Source organism: Phaethon aethereus (genome assembly GCF_964289735.1).
Source record: "Phaethon aethereus genome assembly, chromosome: 17".
Lineage (NCBI taxonomy): Eukaryota > Metazoa > Chordata > Aves > Phaethontiformes > Phaethontidae > Phaethon > Phaethon aethereus.
In genome coordinates, this window is record NC_138593.1 from 2,898,017 (window position 1) to 2,921,589 (window position 23,573).

The 23,573-nt window shown below is 47.0% G+C and overlaps 1 protein-coding gene across 3 annotated transcripts; it reads right to left on the bottom strand.

Moving 5' to 3' along the window:
• Positions 1 to 1,937: 1,937 nt before the first annotated feature.
• On the bottom strand, positions 1,938 to 15,330 carry TMEM120B (transmembrane protein 120B; the record flags this gene model as incomplete). Of its 3 annotated transcripts, none has more annotated exons than XM_082007575.1 (12): positions 1,938 to 2,051; positions 3,017 to 3,085; positions 3,252 to 3,313; positions 3,734 to 3,826; positions 4,056 to 4,117; positions 5,087 to 5,152; positions 7,283 to 7,372; positions 8,431 to 8,526; positions 9,087 to 9,146; positions 9,910 to 10,026; positions 10,925 to 11,043; positions 15,262 to 15,330. In XM_082007575.1, the coding sequence occupies 12 exons, from the start codon at positions 15,328 to 15,330 to the stop codon at positions 1,938 to 1,940; spliced, it is 1,017 nt and encodes a 338-aa protein (XP_081863701.1). The 3 variants fall into 3 exon arrangements, with proteins under 3 accessions (XP_081863701.1, XP_081863700.1, XP_081863702.1); XM_082007574.1 differs by having other exon boundaries at positions 3,252 to 3,316; XM_082007576.1 differs by having other exon boundaries at positions 1,975 to 2,051; positions 3,013 to 3,085; positions 3,252 to 3,316.
• Between the last annotated feature and the right edge of the window lie 8,243 nt (positions 15,331 to 23,573).

Consider the following 23,573-nt stretch of genomic DNA (forward strand, 5'->3'; position numbering starts at 1 on the left):
TAAAATATGTTTGGAGTGAGCCGTCATTATTATTTTACCTGCAGGGTAAAGAGATCTTGATCCTTGAAATTGTACCTTTTTTTTTTTCTTCCCCTAGCTTGGTTTGATTTAATTAAGTTTTGTGAATCCCTACAATTTTAAAACAGAAAATTTAAAAATAAAATTACAAGTTTGTGCACATCTTTGACGGAAAAATCTTGAACATAGTGCAGCCCTTCCTCCACGAGAAGGCATTTCTCAGTAAAAGAAAGACACAGAACTACACCTCACTTTACCCACTATGAAACTGAAACATCAACGCACAAGAAGCTACTGCCTTTACCCTCAGCTCCACCGTGGGAATCTCTCTTGGCTTTTTTAATTGGAGTTTCTCATGCTGCAGAACTCAAGTTACTCACCACGTGCAGAGCTCCGCACCCCTGGAGAGCCAGGTCCACTGCTTAGATCCAGCAGGTTCCAGCATTGCTCTCAAAATAAAAGTTTACATCTCATAAATGGAGAGTTCAAAGGATTAAAAAACCCAACCTCACAGGGTGTGCAGAAGTCAAAAGTTACCATAGCAAGATACAGCCCAGCTAATGTGAAAGTTGTTCAAAATATGCAAGTTGCAATTTATTGTTCATGCCCACAGGACAGCAACACTGTAAAGGTAATTTTTCTATCCTTGGAGCAACAGAAGAACTGATGAAACCATTTCAAGTCTGTAGTGCATACGTATTTCTTCATGAGCACGCTTACTGGGAGAAGGGCATCATTTTCAGATCACGCTCTGCCAAAGCGTATGCCCAGTTTGGGCTTTGTGCTAGCTCAAAGGAAGCCTTCACTGTTGGGAAAGACACTGCCTCGAGCAGCTCACAATACTGCAGCTGGCCTTAGAGGGTACAGATGTTACAGCACCCGAAACAGCCCCATGTGAGTAAGTAAGTTTAAGTTCAAGCAGCACAAGGAGTTAAGCAGGACGGGAGCCAGTATTTGTCCTCTGCCATACTCCTGAACGAGTGTTTGCACTCTCTTAACTACTGGTACAAGTGCAGCATCTAAAGAAAGTAATATTTCTGCTGAGCCTGTCTTCCCCTTTTCAGAACAGCACAGGGAGCAAAAAAATACGGAAAGCAGAAACCAAAGTGCAAGTGCGCTTGCTGCCACTGATCAAGGCCATTTTAAGGAAGAACGGTGTCCTGAAGAAGCCAAGCCGAAGGGCAGTGTATTTGTTATATAAAAAGGGGCTGAAGCAGCTGCATATTGAACGGTTTATTTTAGGTCTTTTCCAAGCCTGGACAGGTGACCTGGTCTCCCTGGAAGAAGGCTATCCGACTTCCCTGCCATTTAACAACTCATTTTGCTTGCTTGTTTTTGTTTTTAAAATAGGATTTATCTTCTTTAAATAACTTTTTAAAAGTGTATATAGCAGCAGTATGGTACAAAGATGGGCATTTTTTTTTTTTCACAGTACACACAGGTTAGTATTGCCACTGAAAATAGGCCCTAAACAAATGCCTTTAGAAAACAACATTTGGTCTGTATTACCGATCAACGTGGAGTGTTCATAAAGCTTTGCAAATCCAATACCCAGAATTTAAATAATAAAACTGGAAAGTGTTAAATATCATTCCAAAATTGGAATTACAGTAGATCCCACATTCTCCCAATGCTGGGGCTTGGCTGGGCAGGTGCATGCTGCTCTATATACAGAGAAAAAAAAAAGCAAACACATTTTGTATTAAATATACATAAATAGCAGGACCGCAGACTGGAGAGCCATGCTTGTGTAATACTGAGTCTGTGCTGGCAGAGTCCGTATCCTTCACCAAACACGGGGACGGATGAGTCCTTCCGAGCCCGTCCCATCGTGTAGCCGGGGTTTAGCAGGATCCATCCCAAGCCCAGCACCTGCTGCAGGCGGAGAGACAGCAGCCGGCACGCCAGGGAGGAGAGGGTCACAGCTGCTTCATTTTGTCTTTGTTTTTCTGGAGCTTAGTGTGCACCACTTTCAGAGTAGTGAGGAAGTTCCCAAGGAAGAGCAGCAGAAACGTGAAAGCCAACACAAAAACCTGAGAGGGAAGAAAGGGAAAAAAAGGGGAGAGCTGAGGGCACTGCTCTGGCCACATTTAAGCGAGCTCTGATGGGACGTGGTTGGCAAGTCCAGGGATCCATTAGCACACGAGGAGAGAAGATCGTGGCCAAATACACATTCACGCATCCAGCTGCATGGGTCAACAGGAAGTATGATTTTATCATGATCATTTAAGTAGCATTTACTACTTTTTAATATTACAACATGGATTATGTTCAATATCACTGGACTCTACGAGGCAGTAACATCAAACCATCAAGTCCAGTCCAAAGGACTAACATTATGCTACAAGCTCTTTCACCGAACAGCAGCGGCACAGGTGTGGGTGGGGGAATGACACGTTTCTGCAGGGAGCTGTGTTCCTCCTGAACAAAGCGAGTACCCAAGTTACAGCAAGGTCTGACCAAAATAAAGACCCTCAGATTATCTGCACGTGGGATGCAGTCCAATCTGGATCTACAGGAGCAACTCTATAGCTGGAAAATAGACATATTTGATGGGTGACAGCAACTGAGAAAACCAGTGGAAGGATCCCTAAAAGTGGGGCAATAAAGTGGATAATACTTTTTTAAAGTGATTCACTGCCATCGTTTCTCTGTCATCGTATTTTTGGACATGTAACCCATGGATCAGCCATAAAGAACCACCAGCAACTCAGCAGCCATTGCTATTAAATGCCCATATACACAAACAACTGGGAGAGATATTTACCCACATGTATTTTTTTCCTCCTACACTCTGCTTTTCAGTTTGTGTGGTCACCCGTGGGTGCAAGTTTCTCTACAGTAATGCACATTTATTTTGAGTTCTCTTGTATAGGCTCTGTGCCACATCATCCTGAGATATTTAGATGGGGTCAGATGCCCAAATATCTTGAAAGATGTGGTTAAACACCCCCTCTCCCCCTGCTCTGTGCTTTTTCTGAGCAGAACCAACACCCACCTGCCATTCTTTGCACTCCTTATGCCTTGACAATCCAAAAAGCGTGATCGCATTATACAGCTGCCAGAACTAAAAAGGAAGGGGAAAAAAAAAAGCTGTTTCATTACTAGCAAAACATTTAGAAACATTTGCCATGGATGTGTGTGATCTAGAGCACTTTTTTAGGGTGCTGCAACTAAGGCAGGCCTCCGAAGGCCCCGTGTCACAGAGGGAGGAACAGGATTGTCCGACTTACATGCCCAAAGAACAAGAAGGGAAGGAGAAACGTCAGCCCCCGCCACATCCAGGACTGAAATCCTTCTGGAAGAGGTTAACAGAAGAGGCAGAGAGTGAGCACAGACGAGCCAGGACAGGAGCTGCAGCCCTCCCCACCCAGACCACCCCATAAGGGCTATTCCCGTCCCGCTCCGCAATAACCCAACCGATTTAAAGTACAGACTTTAAGGTGGGGTAATGGGAGAAGGATGAAGAAGGGGATAACCAACATCTCCATCTTAACCCTCTCGAGAGCCCAGGGAGATCAGAGCCCTCTGCTCCCGACCCACAGGACCTGAGGAGGGGGATAAAAACCTCGCTCCTCTTCCTGCCTTAGGACACAGGCAGTGGGGCGGCAGCTCTGCAAAGCTCGCTCTCAGAAGGCCACACAGCCCTGTCCCTCCCACTGCATCTAAAACCCGTTCAAAAACTTTGCAAAGAACGTGTTGCAGAAAACCTCACCTACTGTAAGGTCCAAGTGGTTTCTCTCCCCCAAAGCACGGAGTCTGTAAAGGCAGCCCCTTTGATAATAATACTGTAAGAACTGAACGCAACCTGGAGAAGGAGAGAGAAAATATCATTGCATTGGCTCTTCAGAAGTATGATAAACATAAAAACTACTTTAATACTGTTTAATCTAATAGCATTTAATTATTGCTTATTTGTATATTGCATATTTCTATGCTACCTTTATATTCCTACAGTTTAATACTCCAGTATTTACCAAGCACATAAGACACAAAACTATTTTATCCCATGAATTAGCAAGGTAAGATATACTCACTCTGAAATATCGAAAACGCTAAAAATTGACTGCGAAACATTTGATACATGAGTCCATCTGGCCTGAAAGCAAAATACAAAGGAAGTCTATTTGTCTGATAAAAAGCAAACAGTGCAGTGCCCTTCCCCTTCTCAGCCAAGCCAGATCCCATTAGCAAACGAAGAAAGCAGCTGGTACCCAGCCCACTCCACCCCGTCGGGAGCCCAGAGAGGCTGCTACAGCCGCACATCACAACTCTGGCATGTCAGAAATGCTCTCATTGATTAGGTTTCCTCTCTCCAACATGGATAAATGCTGCTCCCTCTTATTCATTTGCTCATCGCAGTTTTCTCTAGTCAGCGACTGAAGCCCTTCAGCAGCCTCTGCATCAAGAATCCAAGCGGAGGAGCAGGGGGTGGTTGTGCTCCTTATCCTAAGGGTAGCTCAGGACAGACAGAGGACAGGGGACCTTCTGCTCCAGCCTCTGCATCATCCCCTTACAGATTCGGGAGCAGAAACGTGTGTTGTTTTAAAACAATTTTTAATTATTAACTCATGAGTTCATGCCAAAGTTGAGACGGGCTGCACAGGTGCTGTACGCAAGGTGCATCGCTGTGCTGTTTGACCAACACCACCACTCATTGGAAAGTAACTTGCATTTTTGGCTTTATACTCAGTTTGTAGTCTGGGTTCAGTAAAGGCACCAAACAGACTCATTTTGTGGTGTCCTCCCTCTAAAGCAAAGCGCTGCTTGTTTGCTTAGTTACACAGAGACAGCAATCAGGAGACTTGTTTGCTAGCGTCAGTGCAACTACAGCTTAAGGTCTGGGCTTCTTTTCTTTCTTTTTTTTAAATCAGCAATGTAAATACAAACTTGCAGTGTTGCATGCGTCACTGAAAACACCCGTAACATCAGACAAATATTAAGTCTGACACTTCGCCATGTGCCCGTGCGGCCCCAGCTTTGTGGACACACTGGATTTAAATGCTCAGATGACACAAACACTGTGAAACAGGCTTGAAGCACCTCAAGCAGGTGAAAGTGGACTCACCACGTTAACATTACTCCAGACAGGAACGTGGAAACGTAGTGATGAGACACCCACCAGCCTTTGATCCTGAACAGAAAAAAACGTGGCAGTTAGATGAGAAACATGGGGTTTAGCATTTTAAGTCTGTCTTCACAGACAAAAGATGATCCTGACTTGGGAGAGGAAGAAGGACAGGGAACAAAACAGATGGACCAACTCAAACAAAAGGGGTGCTGTGGAACACTGTCCTGGCAATAGGGCTTAGCTGGGGACACCAATCCACAACTGCTGGAGGGAGGCTCAGGACCAGGGCACATCTCGCATGCTCCCACGAGCTCTCCAGCACAGCAAAAAGCAGCAGTCCCTGCAGCACGAAGTACCGTGGTGACTAATGATGCACAAGTTCCAGCCCACACACCCTTTTTTTTTTTTTTATCCCTGCCATGCAAGTAAGTGACATTTCCAAGTCCTTCCTATGAGGTGGCCGTTTCTTTCAGACACGAACGCTGCAGAAAACTCAGAAAATTACAGTAAAGTGAGCAAGGGCTGCAGCAAGGCAGAATCAAATGAAGGGCTGCCCTGGGGACAGCGCTGCTTTGGAAACTAAGTCAACACGATGGGTTAATCTGGGGCATTTCCAACCAAAGGCGTGCGACCTCTAACAGAAGACAACACCCGAGTCGCTGTGACCAACCTCTGTGGATGCAGCAAGCCCAGGCTCAGAGGTTTCTCTGCCAGCCTTGGGCAAGCAACTTTACATCCCCATGCTTTGTTTTTCCTTCTTTGTCTCCAGCTCCACAGCATTCCCCGCCACCTCTGGAAAGCTCCCCAAAACAAGACATCACGCCTGCAGCAGCCCTGGGGACAGCTGTGCTTGCAGAAGAGACTGCTTCATCCCTGCTGCCCGTGGCCAGCGCTGGGAACCGTGTCCTCAAGCAGCTCCCAGAAATCTGCCCACATTTCAGATTTTGCCCCCAGGCAAAGCAGGAATGCCCTGATTTTCCCACCACCGCACTGCTGCCTGCCTCCAGGCACAAACCCCCTCTTACATCAGGAGTGGGGACCACAAGCATCCAGCCAAGACAAGACTCCCAGAAACGCTCCCTTCCATCCCCATTCTGAGGAGATCACGGAATAAACTGGCTTCAGAGAGGGAAGTGACTGGCTGAAACAAGGAGCCATGCCCTGTTTCAGCCATGAGCTGCTCCCAGTTGATCATTAGATACTGCTACTTAATTAGGACAAGACTGACTCCTGCCACTAACGTAAGTGCTGGTCCACCCCTGTACAAGCACCACTACAAGGGACCGTGCAAGTGCTCTGTGCAGCCTTCAGAGCAAGAAGCGTGCGGGAAGCGGGGCTAACGTGACGCCAGCTGCTCAAAATGTGGCAAACGAGACGAGTTAGACCCCCAATTAATTAACACAACAGGGAGCTGCAAGCATGGCGGCAGCAGCAGCCGCTCCCCCAGCGGCAAACTGAGACGCGCGGGGAGAGACATGGCAATGGCTGCGGCTCCCCCGCACCAGCCTATCTGGATGATGAAAACCGGGGACACGCAGCCATCGGGTTATTGCTGAAAATCTAACAGCAGACTCCAGGTTGCAAAGATCCAACTCAAGCAACTTCTCAACCCAGACCTAAGGGAGATGCTCCAGGAGTGATTCACCAGCAGGACCTCACCACCCTGCCTTAGGATACCCCTACCAAGGGTGCCACAAAGAAATGTGGGCTTGAAGTAAGGATCATCTTTCAGTTAACTTCTCCCAGGGTTTTACTCGTGTTCCCAGCTCTTTCTACAATTATCCCCTAACTGCCAGCTTCCCTCGACACGACTGTAATTCAGTCACACACTAACCACGGGGCATACAGCCAGCACCTCAGGTTGGTTCTTTCACCAAAAGCACACACACACTTACACCCGAGACCAGGTCTACAACTAACCCATAGCTACCAAAAACATCCAACGTTTTGGACCAAGAGCTTAAGGACTTTTAGGAACTGTATCTTCTCCCTCCCCAAACCTCAGGTGGCCACATCTGCCCTGGAAGCGACTGGGGACAGAGACAAGAGACCCTGCAGAGAGGCATCAGCATCTCAGATTTGCTGGGCTTCAGCAAATCAATTCAACTTGCCAAGCTGAATCCCCTTTTGTACCTTGTTTTTATTTTTAAGGACATTTAATGCTTTAAATAGTTTTTGCAGGTGGCATGGTACCTTGATCCATTGCTAATGAGAATGCTTTCCCGTATCGTCAGCGTGCAGTAATACCACACTAACAGAAAGTTAAACACTTCATCTGTCACCCTGTTAAATAGAAAACACACACAGTAAAAAAAAAAAAAATCTTGTTAATTATAAAGACACATTCAAAAAAATCCCTATTTTTCCTCCCCTTGGGTGGATAAAAACCTGCCCAAGCAAGCCATGGACACGAAACCACAGTCCTGAACATCTCTGATCCACGTGCAGAGTCAGGAGCATCGGCAGCACTGCCGGGCTCAGAGTCCTTTACTCCAGTAAGCACCCCATAATAGAACACTGCAGATCCTGAGCTGATAAGCAGGTACGCAGAGATGACATTAATTCCTTCTGAAGGAGAGAAAGCACCATGGAAGCAGTGGATGATCCAATTTAGAGAGGCATTTCCAGGCTAATTCAATGAGGAGATTCCATGAGATCTATGTAAATCCAATCAACTAAAAGAGCAGAAGAGCATTACACTCTGGGGGCAAAAAAGACATTTTTATTTTGCCATTTGCAAACCTCTGAAGCCAAGGGGATTTGGGGCAGCCTCTGTATATGGCAGCATCATTCTTCGATACAATCCTACATTCACCCCAGACCCACAGAGACCTCAGCAGAAGTGCCTGGCTCCAACATCTTCCTATTTTTTAAGCAAAACTGAATACTGGCAGCTAGTTGGTGTTCAGACACTTTATCATAACCTAGAGATAACAATTCAGGACTGCCCATTTCATGCAAATCCTCTCTTGTTGCATTTGCAACCCGAGAGCTGTGGCATGATGCCGGTCCCTGCCTGGGACAACCCATGAGCAAAACCAACGGCTCGTTCCCAAGCACAGCACGAGGCCAGAAAAACAACAGATCAGGATACACTATGTTGGACTTTTCTTAGTTACAAGAGACTCAAAAAAAAGGTAAACAAAGAAAAGCAAGTAGCCAAAACACAGGTCCTGCCAGTGTTGAAGAAGAGGTGCAAAAGCTGTCCTGCTGTCCAACTACTCGAAGCCTAAATGCTGCTGGAGCCCCTTTCACCATCCTTAACAGAAGAGAACAGTTAGATCAAACCCAGCATGCTTTTATTCAAAAATATTTGATTAAAAGTAAAAATGCAGGCTTGCCTGTAGTGGAGAATAAACCTGCAGGTGACGGCTCCAAGTAACAAGATTATTGTCAGATAAAGCTTGAACTTCTCATACTCATCCTTGTAGGCAAACCTGGAAGGGAACAGCTGCTGTTTATAGACATAAACGGGTGTTTTACCAGAACGTAGCTTCACTTTTTTCAAACCAGATACAAATCCACATGCCAAGCCCAGAGACATGAGGTTTTGCTTGAAAAACCAGCGGACACCGGTGAAAGGCCACGTTTTGCCTGCAGGGTCTGTCTAGGCTGCGTGGCCGTTACGCTGCAAGACAACTCAACAGCTTGAATCCATAGAGGCTGGCTTCTGGGTTGGCATAAGATGATGAAAAAAAAATCTCCATTTTCTGAAGCACTGTATGCCTGGAAGTCGCAATACCATTTTTCTTTGCAAAAAAACCCTTAAAATTAAGGCAACAGGCTGCGCTGGGCTTAAAAGCAAACGATGGACAGAATCCATCAGAGCTACACGAAGCATTAGCTTGGTCTCATATCACGGTCTGACTTGCCCACCCTCGACAGTTCATCCTTCATCAGATCTAAGAGAAAACCACTCCCGTCTCTGGACTTCAGTCCATATCCACAGCTGGCCCCAGAGAAACCCAAATTAACATGCGTGGAAACGCTCACTTACTTTGCTTGGTTACTCAGGAGAGTTACATTCACGTTTCCCAGCACCAGGTTTAAGTACAAGCTGCAAGACAAAAAACCAAGAGCAGACCCACCTAAGTCCAATTTATTTGAACGCTGCAGGATGTCCCAGATCAGAGATGAAGAGACCAGCATATCTGCCAAAGCCACATTTCCTGTAGGTTTTTAATTAAGGCAAACTGGAGAGAGAGACTACAGAATAGGGTTTAAACGTGGAAAGATTGGTCAGCATTTCCAAGAAGATAGAGAAAAGGTCTATTTTCCTGGTCTCTTTTCTGTGCTACAGTCTAAGAGCGAGATACCTAGTGTGCACTGTCCAAACCCAAGAACAACAGGGAGAAATTGGAAGAAAAGTTTCTGATGGAAACTTCCGAGGGGCTGCAACATCGCACAGCCCTTGACAACTCAAAGAAATCTGTCTTAGCAACCCCCCCTTGAAGCAAAGTATAAATTTAAAGTCGGATGAAAACGCTACTTAAAAAAAAAGAGAGAAAATTCTTGTGCTGATTTAGTCTTAAAAAAATAGCACAGGAAAACATCAGCATGAAGCAGCGAATCGCACGATCTCTTGCCAATGCAGGATTACTTTTATTTTAACAAGAAAACCTGCACTGCCTACACGCACTACATTTACATACACTTCCAGCTAATGAACTCTGTGTACAACTGACACAGCAGCTCAGCAAGAGATTTATGACTAATCCAGTTTTACATGTATTTGTTCAACATGCACATTATTCCTTGTGAACACTTAAAAAAAAAAATCAGCTTTCCCAGAGCGCACACCTCCCTGGCGAAGCACGTACCCGTTCTTCTTCGGCAAGTAGGCTTCCATGTCGAAGAAGGCATTTTGCCTCTCCTTGATCTGGGTGCTGATCTCCTGAATGAGAGCAAATTCTTCAGGACTCGCTCTGGGCTTGCACCTGCAAGAACACAGAAACAAGATATTCCTGTTCATGTTTTTATTTTCCTTTAAATAAAAATGTGGTAATGTTGTCATTTAGCTGAGCCATGATTGTATTTCACTGCCTGGTTTATGTCCTTGTAGGCTATTTCAATGAGCTTGTTTATAAATCAGCTTTTCTTTTCATCTCCAGCGGGTGACAGGATCCTGTATGTCTTTCCTAGCAGAGTACTTAGGGAATATTGTGCTTTCTGCAGGAACTCCTTCCACTTTGGGAAGTTTGTGCGCAGTTTCTGGCATTGCCCTTGCAGAGGCTGCAACTCTTCAGGCATGAAATATTTCAAACAAAACGCACAGCTGATGATTTACTGAAAAACTGTGGTTCTACCAATTGATGTAAAACAGAAAGCAGAGCACAGCGCAGCTGCGTTAGCAACCCGTGGTGTCGGAAGTGGTGTTTTCAGACCTGCACACAAGGAATTTAGCCCGTGGCTCCCGGGGATCAGCTGAGCAGCCAGAAACAGTTCCCTCCTGTCAATCCACCCAGCAGCGAGTTCAGGTTCAAGGATTGATGCTGCTTTTCCAGCACAGCTTACGGAGCAAAGCTTTGCCCACCTAGCAAAACACGCGGACCAAAAGCTGTACGGTCCTGCAGTGCACGGGACCTACCGCAAGGATGCAAACCCATGCAGGCTCCCTCAAGAGATCTTCCTTGTTTATAGGACCCCATCTCTCATGGGGTTACAAACGTTTTTATCTGGCTGTGATAAATGGAGGTGACCCAAGATTAATAACGAAGCAAAATTACCACCGTGACACACACTGCATATTAAAATGCTAAAAATCCAAACATTTCATCCTTTGGGAAGGAGAAACATCCCATCCCCACCTCCTCCACCCTCCAGGTCTCCCGTTACCGTTGCAGGCTGTGCTTCAGGTCTCTTAGTGTCTTCTTCTGCCGGTGTATGGAGGTGCTGCAGGCTGTCTGCAAGCTGGTGACTTCCTCCAGTTTCTGCCTGTAAACTTTGTGCGTTTCCTGCAGGAGAAGAGGAGGCGATTGGTAGGAAGAGCCCTTCTAGGTTGCGTATTGCTTTTGGTCCTCACCTCCGATTCCTTCAAAACAAGCAAGCAAAACCCCGTTATTTTGGGGAGTCATCAGGCCCCCCTGCAAACAAGCGAGGAGGGGGCAATGCCAAACCACCACGGATCCAACGCAGCTTAAACAGACACTAATGAAGTTCCTGAAAAACAATGAGCATCCTCTGAGCCCGACTCACTTCCTCTATCTAATAAGCTTTCCCACTCAGGAATCCTCCTTCCCATCCCACCCTGTAACGAAGCTCTAATCCTCTGTTGATCCCAATCTGCCCCCATCAAAATGTGTAGCTAAACCACAGAGCAGGAACTCTTGATTTCAGAGCCAGATTAAATCTGGGGGGGAAAAAAAAAAAAAAAAAGAAGAAAAATGAGGACACAGAGGGGAAAAACACAAAACCAGCCACGGACCCGCGCCTGGGGGTTCAGATGCCTCCTGGCCACCGCTGTCATCTCGACCCCACATAAGTTGAAGCAACCTGCGTAAGAGCTTAACCCATCCCCTCCCTGCGGCATTAGATGCTCCTTGAGAGGAACTTCTTTATCACAGCTCATTGATCCTCGGAAGCCCTGATTAGTGTTTGGCCGGCCATAATGAGGACACACTGACCAGCTGCAAGCCCACTGAGAGCTGCCTCGGCTTGGGAATGACTGTGCTCTGCTTTTCCCCCTTTGCAATGATTTCACCACCCTCCCGAGCGCAGGGAGACCTCGAGAAGAGCTAACCAGATGCCAAGCCATGCCCTCTGGGAAAATGTTAAGATCTAGAATAACTCGGAAAACAGAGTTTGCAGAGTTAGTGCCACAGAGAGAAGGCGCAGGTTAAGCAGCTATTTACACCGCTGCTTTATCTACCAGCACATCAACAACCACAGAAAATTACCACTGGTTTTCCCAGAGTGTAAACATGGTACTAAAACCATCCAAAACAAATCTCTGCTCTCCTGCTCATTAGAACCTGGCTGATAGCTGTTTCTTATTTACAAGAGCAACGCAAAACAAGCTCCGGTATCCTATTTGAAAACCTTAATAACCAAACTAACCATCTCCAGGTACTGCAGCTCTCATCATTTCGGGATTGGGTTGGCTTTGCTTAACACAGGCAGGACTGCATAGTAACTCATTCTGCTTCTCCAGACGTCACACAACAGCATCTTTTAAAAGGCTGGTTTAAAGTTTGTAAGAAGCTCTTTGCCAAAAAAGTGTTCAAGTATTTATTGGAAACACAAATAGGCGGGTTGGGAGCTGGTAAACGCTACCGCTAGCCAAAAACATCAGGCTAATGATTTCAAAATGACACTGGTATTTAGAAGAACATAACATTTGCTAGTAGTGAAGTTATTTATTCATCAAGAGAGGCAACTGCCTACAAAGGAGACCTACCGGCAGCACAGGGAGTTCAGCGCTGCCTTTACATTAACACATATAACCCCCAGGCCAAACACCTGCCTAGAGGGTCGGGTTTGGCCACAGTGCACTCTCCGTGTAGGAAACAACACATGCCGATAAACAAAGGACCCATGCACCAAGGAGAGGAGTACTTCTGCCTGCAGTTGGAGAGCTCCCGGTCACGAGACATCAGAGTTGTCTCTGCACCCAAGTTCACAAATTTCATGGCGCCCGGGCTGCGACTGCCCAGTTTGCAAGTGGAAATCACGCTGCCCAATTTGCCTGCAGACCGAGAGCAGGCAGCAGCCCAGGACGGCAGCCCCGCGCTGCAACTGCTTGATGTTTTCTGTAGGTACCCCGAGGTCTATTTTCCACAGCCCTCCTTGTGGTCAGCGCTTGTTCATTTGCAGGACTCAAACCACATTCACGGGGAGCCCTCACAGGGCTTTTTCCTAATCAAGATCTGGTTTACATGTTCATACACAGGGTTTAAATTAATAAGCTGTATGAGGCAACTCACATTTTCCCATGTCCCTGCCCCAAAACTGCAATGCCCTGCAGCCCCAAGCTCTTTCTCGGGCTGCTGCTCCAGAGATGAGGCCTTGCTCTGGCGACCTGAGCAACAAAAACCTGCAGATGTGGCTGGTTAGAATGGCTTTGCAAGCCTGGATGCCCCCCAGCCCCATCTCACAGCTGGTCCCCGCTGCCCCGAGGGGATACTCAGTGCTGCTGCGTGGCAGCATCAGCTCCTTCGAAGCCCCTCAAGCTGGAGCTCCCCAAATACAAGTGTAGCCCCAAGTGCCCTGTGCCAGCCACCCGGCACATCGGGGGCAGGAGCTATGACCGGAGTCCAAGGTCCTCCTCTGCAGGAGAAGGAAGACACAGCCCCTGACCCAGAACTTACAACGCAATTACAAAATATGAGACAGGGCAGGAGTGCAATGAAACAGAGATCATTTTGCCCATCGGGGCCAGCACTGCTCTCGACACTCAAATAATCAGCCCATCAACAATTTTTTTCCCCACTGGAATTGCACAAGAGACCCTTTCAAGTGCAGGTCGCCAAAGTACCTTGGAAAACGCCAACAGGAAGCTCCTTCCAAATGTGAGCAGTGGCTCCCACACAGCCCCGGACCAGCATTTCCAGCCGGAGTTGAGAGTCAGGCCAACCAAAAAGGGCACTGAAGGGGGGGATGCAGGCATGGAGGGGGTCAGGCTGCTGCCGGGAAAACCACACTCAAGAGCCAAGAGGTGCTGCGAGCGTGTCCAAAAAGCCACGTGCAAGCACAAGCGTGAGCTGACACCAACATCAAAGTACTTGCTACTAAGCAGTTAGAATTTTTCCTCCACACATCAAGGTTTGACTGGAATCCAGCTGGGCAGCGCAGAGCCTTCCTCCACAGCACACTGAAGCACCACCAGCATCCCGCAGAGCTAGAGTGGAGTTGCATCCTCAGGACAGCGCCTCGTTCCCCTCTTCTGCAACGCCGCCTTCGGATAGAAACCCTGCTTGTGAGCCCTGAAGCTCCCAGAAAATGGATGTTACTCCAATTTTTCACCTCTATGGTACTAACCACTGGGCAATGATACCTCATGCCACCGGCAACTGCACCACCCCACCCAGAAGCGTTTCTACTTTCCTTTTACAGCTGGGAGGAAAAAAAAAAAAGGTAGGGATAAAAGTCATTGACATTTTGCTGTGGTTTAGGTCAGACTTAAGCAGCACTCTCAGCAAGAAGGCCCATCGGCGCACACAGCAAACAAGTGATCAACAAAACCACGCCAGCTGGTGCTCCCCCCCCCAACGCCTAACCACCACCTTCCCTTCTGCTAACAAGCATACAACCTGAGCTGATTTTTAATTAAGACAACGAGCTAAATCTGGAAATCACACTTTTTTTTTTTTTTTTTTTGCGGCACACATTCTGTTTTAACAGCCTAAAAGAGGCTAACAGCCACGCAGAGTTAGAACAGCCGGTCGTGCTTTAAAACTGGCCTAAAGATTGGAAGCACGTGTATAGGCCCAGCACTGGCGGGGAGGGGTTCTGGAGGTAGAAGCGTTTTGCAAAAACAGCTCAGCCCCTGCTCCGAGGTCTTTCTGTCCCTCAAAGCATTTCCGCAAGGCGGACAAACAGCACCGGAGCCCCTCACGTCCCACCTCAGGAAGTCCAACTCCCGCCAGGCGCTGCTTGCGGCCCAGGCCTTACCTGCGTCGCTCCTTGCGCCATACCAGGGGCGCACGAAAACGCCAGGTCCCCGCTCCCGCCCCAGCGCGGGGAACCACGGCACCGCGTCCCCTCGGGCGCCTCACCGGACGTACCCGGGGCTTGGCCATGGTTCGGTCGGGGTGTCCCGCCAGCACGGAGCAGCCGGCCGGGCGCACCAGGCGCTGCTTCTGGGGTGTTACGGCCGGCGCGCACCCGCGCGCGGCCGGGCCTCGTGCATGCGCCCCGGGCCTGCGGCGAAGGCGTCGTGCACGCGTGGCTTCGCCGGGCGCAGCGAGGAGGGGGTGAGCCTTCCCGCACCCCTGGAAGCCCTTTGCTGAGGCTGCCCCGAGGCGGGTGCCTCCCGGGGCGGGGGGCAGCGGCGGGGGTACGCACCCTGCGGGGGGAGCCTCGGGGGCGAGCCCGGCGCCGTTCCCCGCCTCATGCAGCAAGGCGATGCGAAGCAAAGCGGCGGAAGGCAGGGCAGGGCGGCGCGAAGCCGGGCGAGCCACCGCGATGCCGCGCGGCGCCGCCCCGGCGCGGAGCCCCACCGCCCCCCGCCTCACCTGGAGCTGCCGGAACTCCTCCTCCAGCTCCCGCCACTCGCCCCGGCACCGCTCCAGCTGCACCCTCATGGCGCGGAGCGGCGCAGCCGGCGGCGCGAGCTCTGCCGGCGGCGGCGCGAGCCCGCACCCGGGCCCGGGGGCCACGTGCGCCCCTGACGTCATCGCGCGGGGCTGGGCGCGGCGCCGTGGTGGCGCGCGGCGCCCCGCCCCGTCCACCCGCCCGCCTGAGGAGAGGGCTCGCCTCAGCCGCCGCCCGCCCGGCCGGCGCCGGCCACCTCCGGCCACCTCGGGGGGTTCCCCCGCGCCGCTGCCGGGGTCCCTTCGTGTTGTGGCAGAGCCTGAAGTGCTCCGTGGGGTTGGGGGCGGAGATCAAACCCGAAAAACCCGATCAAACGCCTCCGTGTGGCGCTGGCGGAGCCGCCGTGCCGCGGGGACGGTCCCCTCAGAGGGACCTGCTGGCCGAGGTGGCCGCACACCTGGGCTGAGGCAAGCCCAGCCCTGCAGCTGCCTGGGGCCAGGGCACAGCGGGTCGTTACTATCAGAAGGAGAAAATGACGAGGCGGTTCCTGATCTTTATTATTATTACAATACTAACACCCCGCTCGGCGGCAGGACTGGCAACCTGGGAGCGGGGCCTGGTTGCCTCCGGGCTGTACGAGTGCAATAGCGCGTAGCCCTGCTCCAGGGAGCTGACGGTGGGAGTGGTGTACGGGGCACATGGGAGGTGCAAAGGCTGTAAATGTCAGTACTGCGTTTCTTGCAGCGTGGTTTGTTGTGAAAGGGTGGAAACGGGCACCGTGGAAGAAAAGAGAGAAGGAAAGGAAGCAATTAAAAAGAAAAAGGTGCAAGGGGGAAAGGAGGAGTGAAGCCAAAGTAAAAACTGGAGTGCAATGCTGTCTGTAGGATCCCGTTTCCTTGGATTCGGCACAAACAACTGAAAACATTTGGTCTCCAGACCTTCCTCAGTGTGCACGCTGTCCCTGGTCCTTTTCTAGGTCTGTATTAATGCTGCTTGGTCCTTTTATTCCCTTTCCGTATGTTCTTTTCCTACGCGTGTGGGTGGACACCTGAAATGCAGTCGATGACCTGCTGCCTGCCTCTGCGCTCAGTTTCCAGAGACAGCAGCTCAGAACTTGCGGCGGTTGGGGATTTCTGCTGATTTAACAGCCACCAACCGCAGCGACATTGCACTGTCCCTTCAGCTCCTCCAGTGAGGGCTGCAGTTGTCCAGAGATGGCACACATACGTTTTGTCAGGCCTTAATAATCTTGAAGTAGAATAATAAACTAATGTAGTATAAATGTCACAGGAGTTTGTTATGTCTGTATTAAATTTTCCCCAGATTCTAGCCTTTGTCCACAACCTGTGTAATGGGACCTTTTGTTACAGGAAGCCCACAGGATTCTGCATTACAGAAAAAGAACCACATCTCGGATCACAGCTTTAATTCTGTGCTGGATACGTGCTGAAACTTTCCAGTTCACCACAAGGTTGGTGGAGTACTCCTTACCAGCAAAATTATTTCCCCATCCCATGTGAAAATAATCCCTCCACCTTTGCAGTTACTCTGTTATCTCAGCTCAGTTGATCAGAGAGCTGCCCCTAAGATGTAACTACATTAATTTAGGGCTTACCCTGTTCATTAAATCACACTCTGAACTGCATGTGCTCTGGATTCTTAGAGAATTTATCAGTGCTTATAGAATATGTCATAAATAGTAAATAACCCTTAAAACTATTCATTTCACTCGTGAGATATAAGCCTCAAAAGAACAGAAGGAAGCCCTTAATATCACTCGTGAATATTTGCCCTGGCCCATAGTTTTGCACCCTGACGACATGTTAGGGCTGTGGCCTGTGTTTCTGCGGGTGCTGCATGTACAAAGGCAGGAAATGTTGTGCATTTCCCACTGAGAGCCACGCCGGCCCTGGAGCTCTCCCGGAACCACCTCGCACCCAGTGATCACCAGAACTTTATTCAAAGCTTTCTTGAATCTACCTACCTCTACCTACCTACCTACCTACCTCTTCCTTACACCTCTTGTCAAGAAACAATTCTTATGCATATTTAGGCTGTGTATAATTATAACCTCAAAAGATTTCTTTCAAGGTCTTTTAACTAAAACATGGTAATTATTAATATTCAGTCAAGAGAGCTGTATTTTCTTTAAAACAGAAAACACAAAAGAATTTAATTAAATTAAACACAAATAATGTGAGTGTAGCATGGCTGGCCCTACAGCTGGTTCTAACAGTATTTAATGTTGTGCCATTACAAAAGATTTCAGAATTACCTGTAATCTCCTTCCACCTCCTGGAAGATTATAGCTGTTTGTATAATCTCATTATTTCAATCACAACTTTGTTAATAAAACCAAAGCAAGGTAAGATAACAGTGTTGGGTTTTTTTAACTAGAACTAGAGAATTTCTTTATTATAGTGTATAGAATTTTACTTGCTAAGAATGGAAACTGCAGATTTTAATTAGATCTGTCAATTTTAAAAGGACTCTAATTTCTGAGTTAGGAGTCACAAAATAAAAAAATCACATAATATATACCACAGTCTATGGTCCTGAGTGACTTAAGTTTCCATATCCATGTTCTTGCCATTCATTTTGTTTAACTATCAACTTCTCTTTCAGTTTTCAGGCTTTTTGCAATTTTTATTTCTACAACAACTAAAATGTGCTCCAAAATTAGATTTCTTGAAGGAAGAGGCTCAAAAATCTTTATAAATGTTCATCCATTTAACTTCGTACTGTGTTTTCAGATTGGCAGTCTCCTTAACACGGATCCTGCAAAAAGCAAGAGGGTAGGCAGTAATCCAGAAAGCCTTCACAGCGATACCTGTGGAAAATTGCAGACCTAAGGCAGATCTTCCCGCTCCCGAGGCCGGGGACATGGGGAAGGGACGGCTGGAAGGGCAGCAGGGCTTGCTGGTAAGGCTGTGCTGGCCAATGTCCCTCTCTGCTTCCAGGAGCGACTCCAGCCCTGACCACACAGGAGAGGTACAGTCACCTACAGAAAAGCCATTTAAAAAAAATTTCCAGGTTTTGTGCATTACATTTCCTGTCTGGATTAAATGTTTACCTTGTGGAAAAAAAATCTTATAGTTAGAATTCCCTCATTATGAAAAGATATATAGGAGTGATATAGTTAGAGATTTCATTTTTTTTTTCCATCTGATTAAAATATACCCCTTAATATCTGTATCTATTGCACCCAGTGGACAATCAAAGACCTTCCTGGACTATTATAGGAGTGCAAATTCTTTTAACAGCTGGAATAAGGATTTTGAGAGGGAGTTTTAAGAGCCCAGAAGAGCCCTGGCAGCTTCCCGCCCCTAGGCCGCGGATGGTGAGAGGAGCTCTGTGCAGCCGGCGCTCCTGGCTTCCCACATCTCGCCGGTCCTGCCCTACACTAGGAGCAGGTTCTGCAGCTCAGCTGCAGCGCGGGGTGAATTCCTCCAAGCGCATACCCCAGGATGGGGCTCCTACAGTCCTGTGTTGTTTTCAGGAGTCTGGTTTATCTCAGGAGAGCCTCTGTTCTTTCTACATATCTTTCCTTGCAGTCTGCTAAACAAACCACACATGCTCCTCAGCTAATTAACCCAGCCATGTGCAATTTTCATGTTTGATTTCAAGGATGCCTCCCTACCCACCGAAGAAAACAAAGCCTGGGGAGTTTCACTGTCTGACTATATCACCATCCCTCCCACTGCTCCCATGAATTAGATGAGATTTTGATTCAGTTTATCATTTTACAGAGGCAGGCAATGCTGCTTTGCAGGTTTAAGTAGTGATAGGCTTCTTAAAAGAGGGTTTGTGGCTTCCTTGAAGTAGGTGCCTTGAACACAACTTACCCAAAAAGTTAAAACGTACAGAAAGACACCAGTGCCTTCATGCAACAGCACTGCACTGTCTTACCCATGTCACCTGGGCCATGAGCATTGCTTCCTCCTTCATCTACTTTTCCGTACAAAGTTGGTCGGCTGGTCTTCTCCGTCCTGCCCCCGAGCAGAAGGCTGACCCGGAAGACGCTCGTGAGCGCTCCTCTGTATCCCAGCATCACTGTGTCACTCTGGATTTCTGGAGCAGACAGCTGCTCCAGATTTAAGGCTATAAAAGCATGTCTTTCACTTGTGTCAACACATGACAAATGGTGCCTTTCCTCTGAATTAAAATATTTTTAAAACTTTTTTTAGGTATCTTGCAGATCTAGCTTTCCAGCTTTTTAATGGCTGACTTTTGCTGCCAGAGATCTTCTAAGGCCTTTGCACAGCAAATCTACAAATATGAAATCTCTGTTTTGCCTTTACCTTGATTAATCGCCAACTCATCAACCATTCACTGCCAGAAAACGTATCAAAGAAATTGAGTTAATAAATCAAGTTAAAGATCACAGCAAAATTGTGACTGGTTTTTTGGTGTTAAATTTTGTTCGAGTAGATGTAGTTATATATGTACTGTCACACATGAGCTCCTTTCCTTTGCGCTCCAGACTATTTCTGAACGCAGATTCCATTCATTCTTTTCTCTTTGTGATAATTGAGGCTGTTTCCTTAGATGCTTTTCCCCTGTCCTAGGTACACTGATTTCTTTCCAGCATAGTGCAAACGGGAAAGGACAAAATACAAATGTGGATGAGTCTTTATTCTAACATCAGGTGACAATAAGCCACAATAAATAAAATACTTGGCACATGTTTCAGCTGGAAATTGGTACTGCTGAGTAATCTTGTAATCTGGATTAATTCCTCAGTTAAGGACTTGAAGTGAAGCATTAGCTTGAGTATGGCCAAATTTATCTGCCTCCATCTTCATACTGTGATCTGCCTGTTTTAAAACAGTGTTGAGAGTCCTGCAAAGAACTCCATAGTTCTGCAGTGAATAATTCTCAGCTTTGGGTGACTTCACGAATTAACATCAGAAGCCTATGTTTGAACAGTCTTGTTGCAGGTAGTTAGGTAGAGACAATTAGTTGTAAATCTGCAGCAAAAGACTCATGGGGAGACGGTATCTCATAAGCATCAGCTTCGACGACTTCAACATTTCACTTTGCATTAATATGTAAGTACTTGAACATTTCAGATAACCTACAGTTCTTTCTTTAGATTGTTTTGATGTAAAAACAATGTGGTTTTTATCTTGAGAGAGCTGTTCCCAGCAAAAAGGAGGGAAGAGATTTAAAGAAAAGCTTTCCCACAAGGCTGCCTTTTAAGCAAAAGTCAGACAATGAAGTTTACATCTCAGACCTTTCAATTCAATCTTTCCTAAACCCTGCTAATAATAATTCTTAAAAAAAAGAGCGGTGGGGAAGCTCTTGCAGCACTGCACCCACTCTGTGTTCATCCGTCTAAACCTGACACACACTTGGTTGAAGTCCAGACCCTCCCACCTCTTCCTCTGGCTTTTCTTTTGAATATAGCAGCAATAAAACACACATCTGAGCATCCTACTTCCACAGTATGTTGTTGTCACATTCTTCACCTTTAAAGAATTCCAACATATGTTTTTCTAAATGTGTTTTCTCTATTTATTCTACAAAGTTCCCAGAATAAATTTAAATTATTGATTCTGACAGTTTTCGGTTGGTTTGGGCATTTCACTTGGGTGATTCCCCAAGCTTTGTGAGAGCGAACTGAGCTCGGAGCAGCTGTCTGTTTTCATTGCAAAAATGATTGGTTTCAGATGTAGAGTACTGAGGTCCTTTGGGTTTATTTAATTTTTTAAAAATCTTACTCTTTAAACTTAAAACAATTAACATACCTCATATGTCATGGGACCTTGCTCAACAAATGGCATGTTTCTGGGCATATTTCCCCACGCATCCTCCCATTGCTTGGTTTGCTCTTTGGTGTGTCCAAACTGGAAGAAACTGGAGTGCTGAAAGTCCGTTGTAATGAACTGTATTGGCAGTATAATGGTCTGAGTTAAAGCATAATTTACATTGACCGATTTAACAGCTTCCTTTCAGTCTTAATAAATGTAAGGTTTCATCAAATGCCAGACAACTGAAGCAACAGAACTGAAGCCCCATCACTCCCCAGTGGAGGAGGCTTTACTGGTGCTCGTTGGTGGCATCAACCAATGTTTGTGAGAGTAAAAAGGAAAAACAATTAAAAACAACAACCAAGAAGGAAAATTGGGGACATATTTTGGCTGGGGAATTGCATCAAGGAAAAAACAAGTTCTCCTCCTAGCCCATAGTAACCTGGATTTTGACCCTACTCTTCATAGTGACCTCAATGTTATGCCTTGAAATGACTGCTCTGGGGAGGGGAAGAGGATTTGGTCAGGGTATTTTTGTGTCAATTCAGGTTTATACCTCACACTTCAGCTGAATTATTTATTCTACGTATCTGATATCCTTTACAAAAATTGTCCACTTATTCTTACTTATTAATGGGGTTCCTTCTCTCATAATGGAATGACATTTTTTAAGAAACATTTCAGTTCAGCGAGCCAAAAAAACTTTCTGATAAAGCTGCAAATACTGGCAGCTTCTTTTCACGATGATCTAATTTCACCTTTTTTTGTGAGATGAGTACACTTACATTTATCCGCTCTGAACCCTCGGAGTACCAAAAGGTACACAATGATGAGAGAGAGAGACAAAATAATTAAGTATAATTCAGTGGTTTTGTACCTGGACTAAGAAAATTGTAGGTGGGAATCATGCATGGCCTCTTCCCAAATAAACCACTCTGCGAAGCCTCCCTGGTGGAGCCAGGAGGGTCTGTGAGGGCAGCCGGTGCAAATAACGCACTCTGGGACCATGGAGGCGAAAAAACAAACGCATGGAGAGCAGGAGCACAAGGATGTAAAATAAGCGACCCAGAAATGGAAGCATTACCAAATGTTTCCCTCCATAACATCCGGATATAGAGGCTTTCTCAGAGGCATCTGTGGGACAGTTTTCAGTCCCCATTTGTGAATTTTAATTTGTTCCTTAATTATTTAATCCTTTTAAGGTCTTTATTACATATAAAATGGTTTCAAATATACATTGAGTTTCAAATATGTACATAACTTCTAGTTAGTAAAAGCTGTGGTTAGGTGATACATAGTTTGGACTTGCAGTTCAAAAACCTCAGACAACCTCTGCTGTTTAAAAACCAACAAGTAAAATAGTCTGAGCTAGCTAATTATTTTAATTGTTAACTGCAGTGCAATATAGGGGCTGAAATATTCAAAATAATTAACATGTTTCCAGAAGGGGCTAGTTCTGGTTGTAATTTAAAGCTGTAATTTTTGGGCTGCAGCAAGCATTTTTTCTTCTCCCTCAGGGATTTCTCTCATTTCCTCCACAAACCCCTGTTCCCTACTCCAGCCCTGTACAACTGGCCATGGTAAAACACAGGAACGATTGTCTTCGTAATTGTTAGGCTCTGCCCAAAACCTGAATGTGTTTACATGAACGAGTGTGAATAAATCCTTCCTGAACATCTTCATCTCGTTTTTAATAACAGGAAATATTTTCTCTCATGTAAGTATTTCCTAACCTGGTCAGCTTCCATAGTTTTCTGTCTGGTTTTCCTACTTAAAGGACAGTCTGGAAGTTCCACCTCTCCTGCATCCCTGGATTTAGGGAGATGCAGAGCCACCCGGCTGCATCGTCCCCTGCAGCATGGGAGGAGATGCTGGGCCCTGCTCACTGCCAGCTGCCATCTTCCCAGTTTTCTAATCCAGCGCCAGAAACTCCACCTCTGTATTTTCCCACAGTACAGATCTCTCTCTGTCATTTCCACAACTGCTTGCATGTTGGATGTGGAGCACCTCTTCCCTCCCTCCAGTTCATTTTCCTTCTCCACCTGATTTCCCAGGGAGCAGCGTTCTCTCCTCCTGCTCCGTGATACTCACGCGTGTCACGGGAAATGGAATATTCGCCTCCAGTTGCACTCACGCTTGGAGTGACTCCAAGGAGGAGGGTTTTTTCCTCCCCTGCCCATACCGACTGCAGCAGAGACAGTCCTGGATGAAAGAGCTTTGCAGTTTCGCTACTCACTATATTCCCTGTTATTAACTGTTAGTCACCATCAAACCTGAAAGATCCTTCCCTGCCTGCAGTCGAAAATTGCACATTCCCCAGTAGTCACCATCCCCTCACAGGCACCCGTTCTCCTGCCCGAGCATGGACACAGCATGTAAGCCACCTTTGATGCTACAAACATTGAAGATGGCAAATGAACACCCACAGGGAAGACCGAGCTGTATCTAACCTCAGCAGATGTGGGCACGTTGTTTCAACCTCAGGTTCCCCACCTACCTCGCAGTTTTTGCCATCCAGCCTGCAGCATTGTGCATGAAAA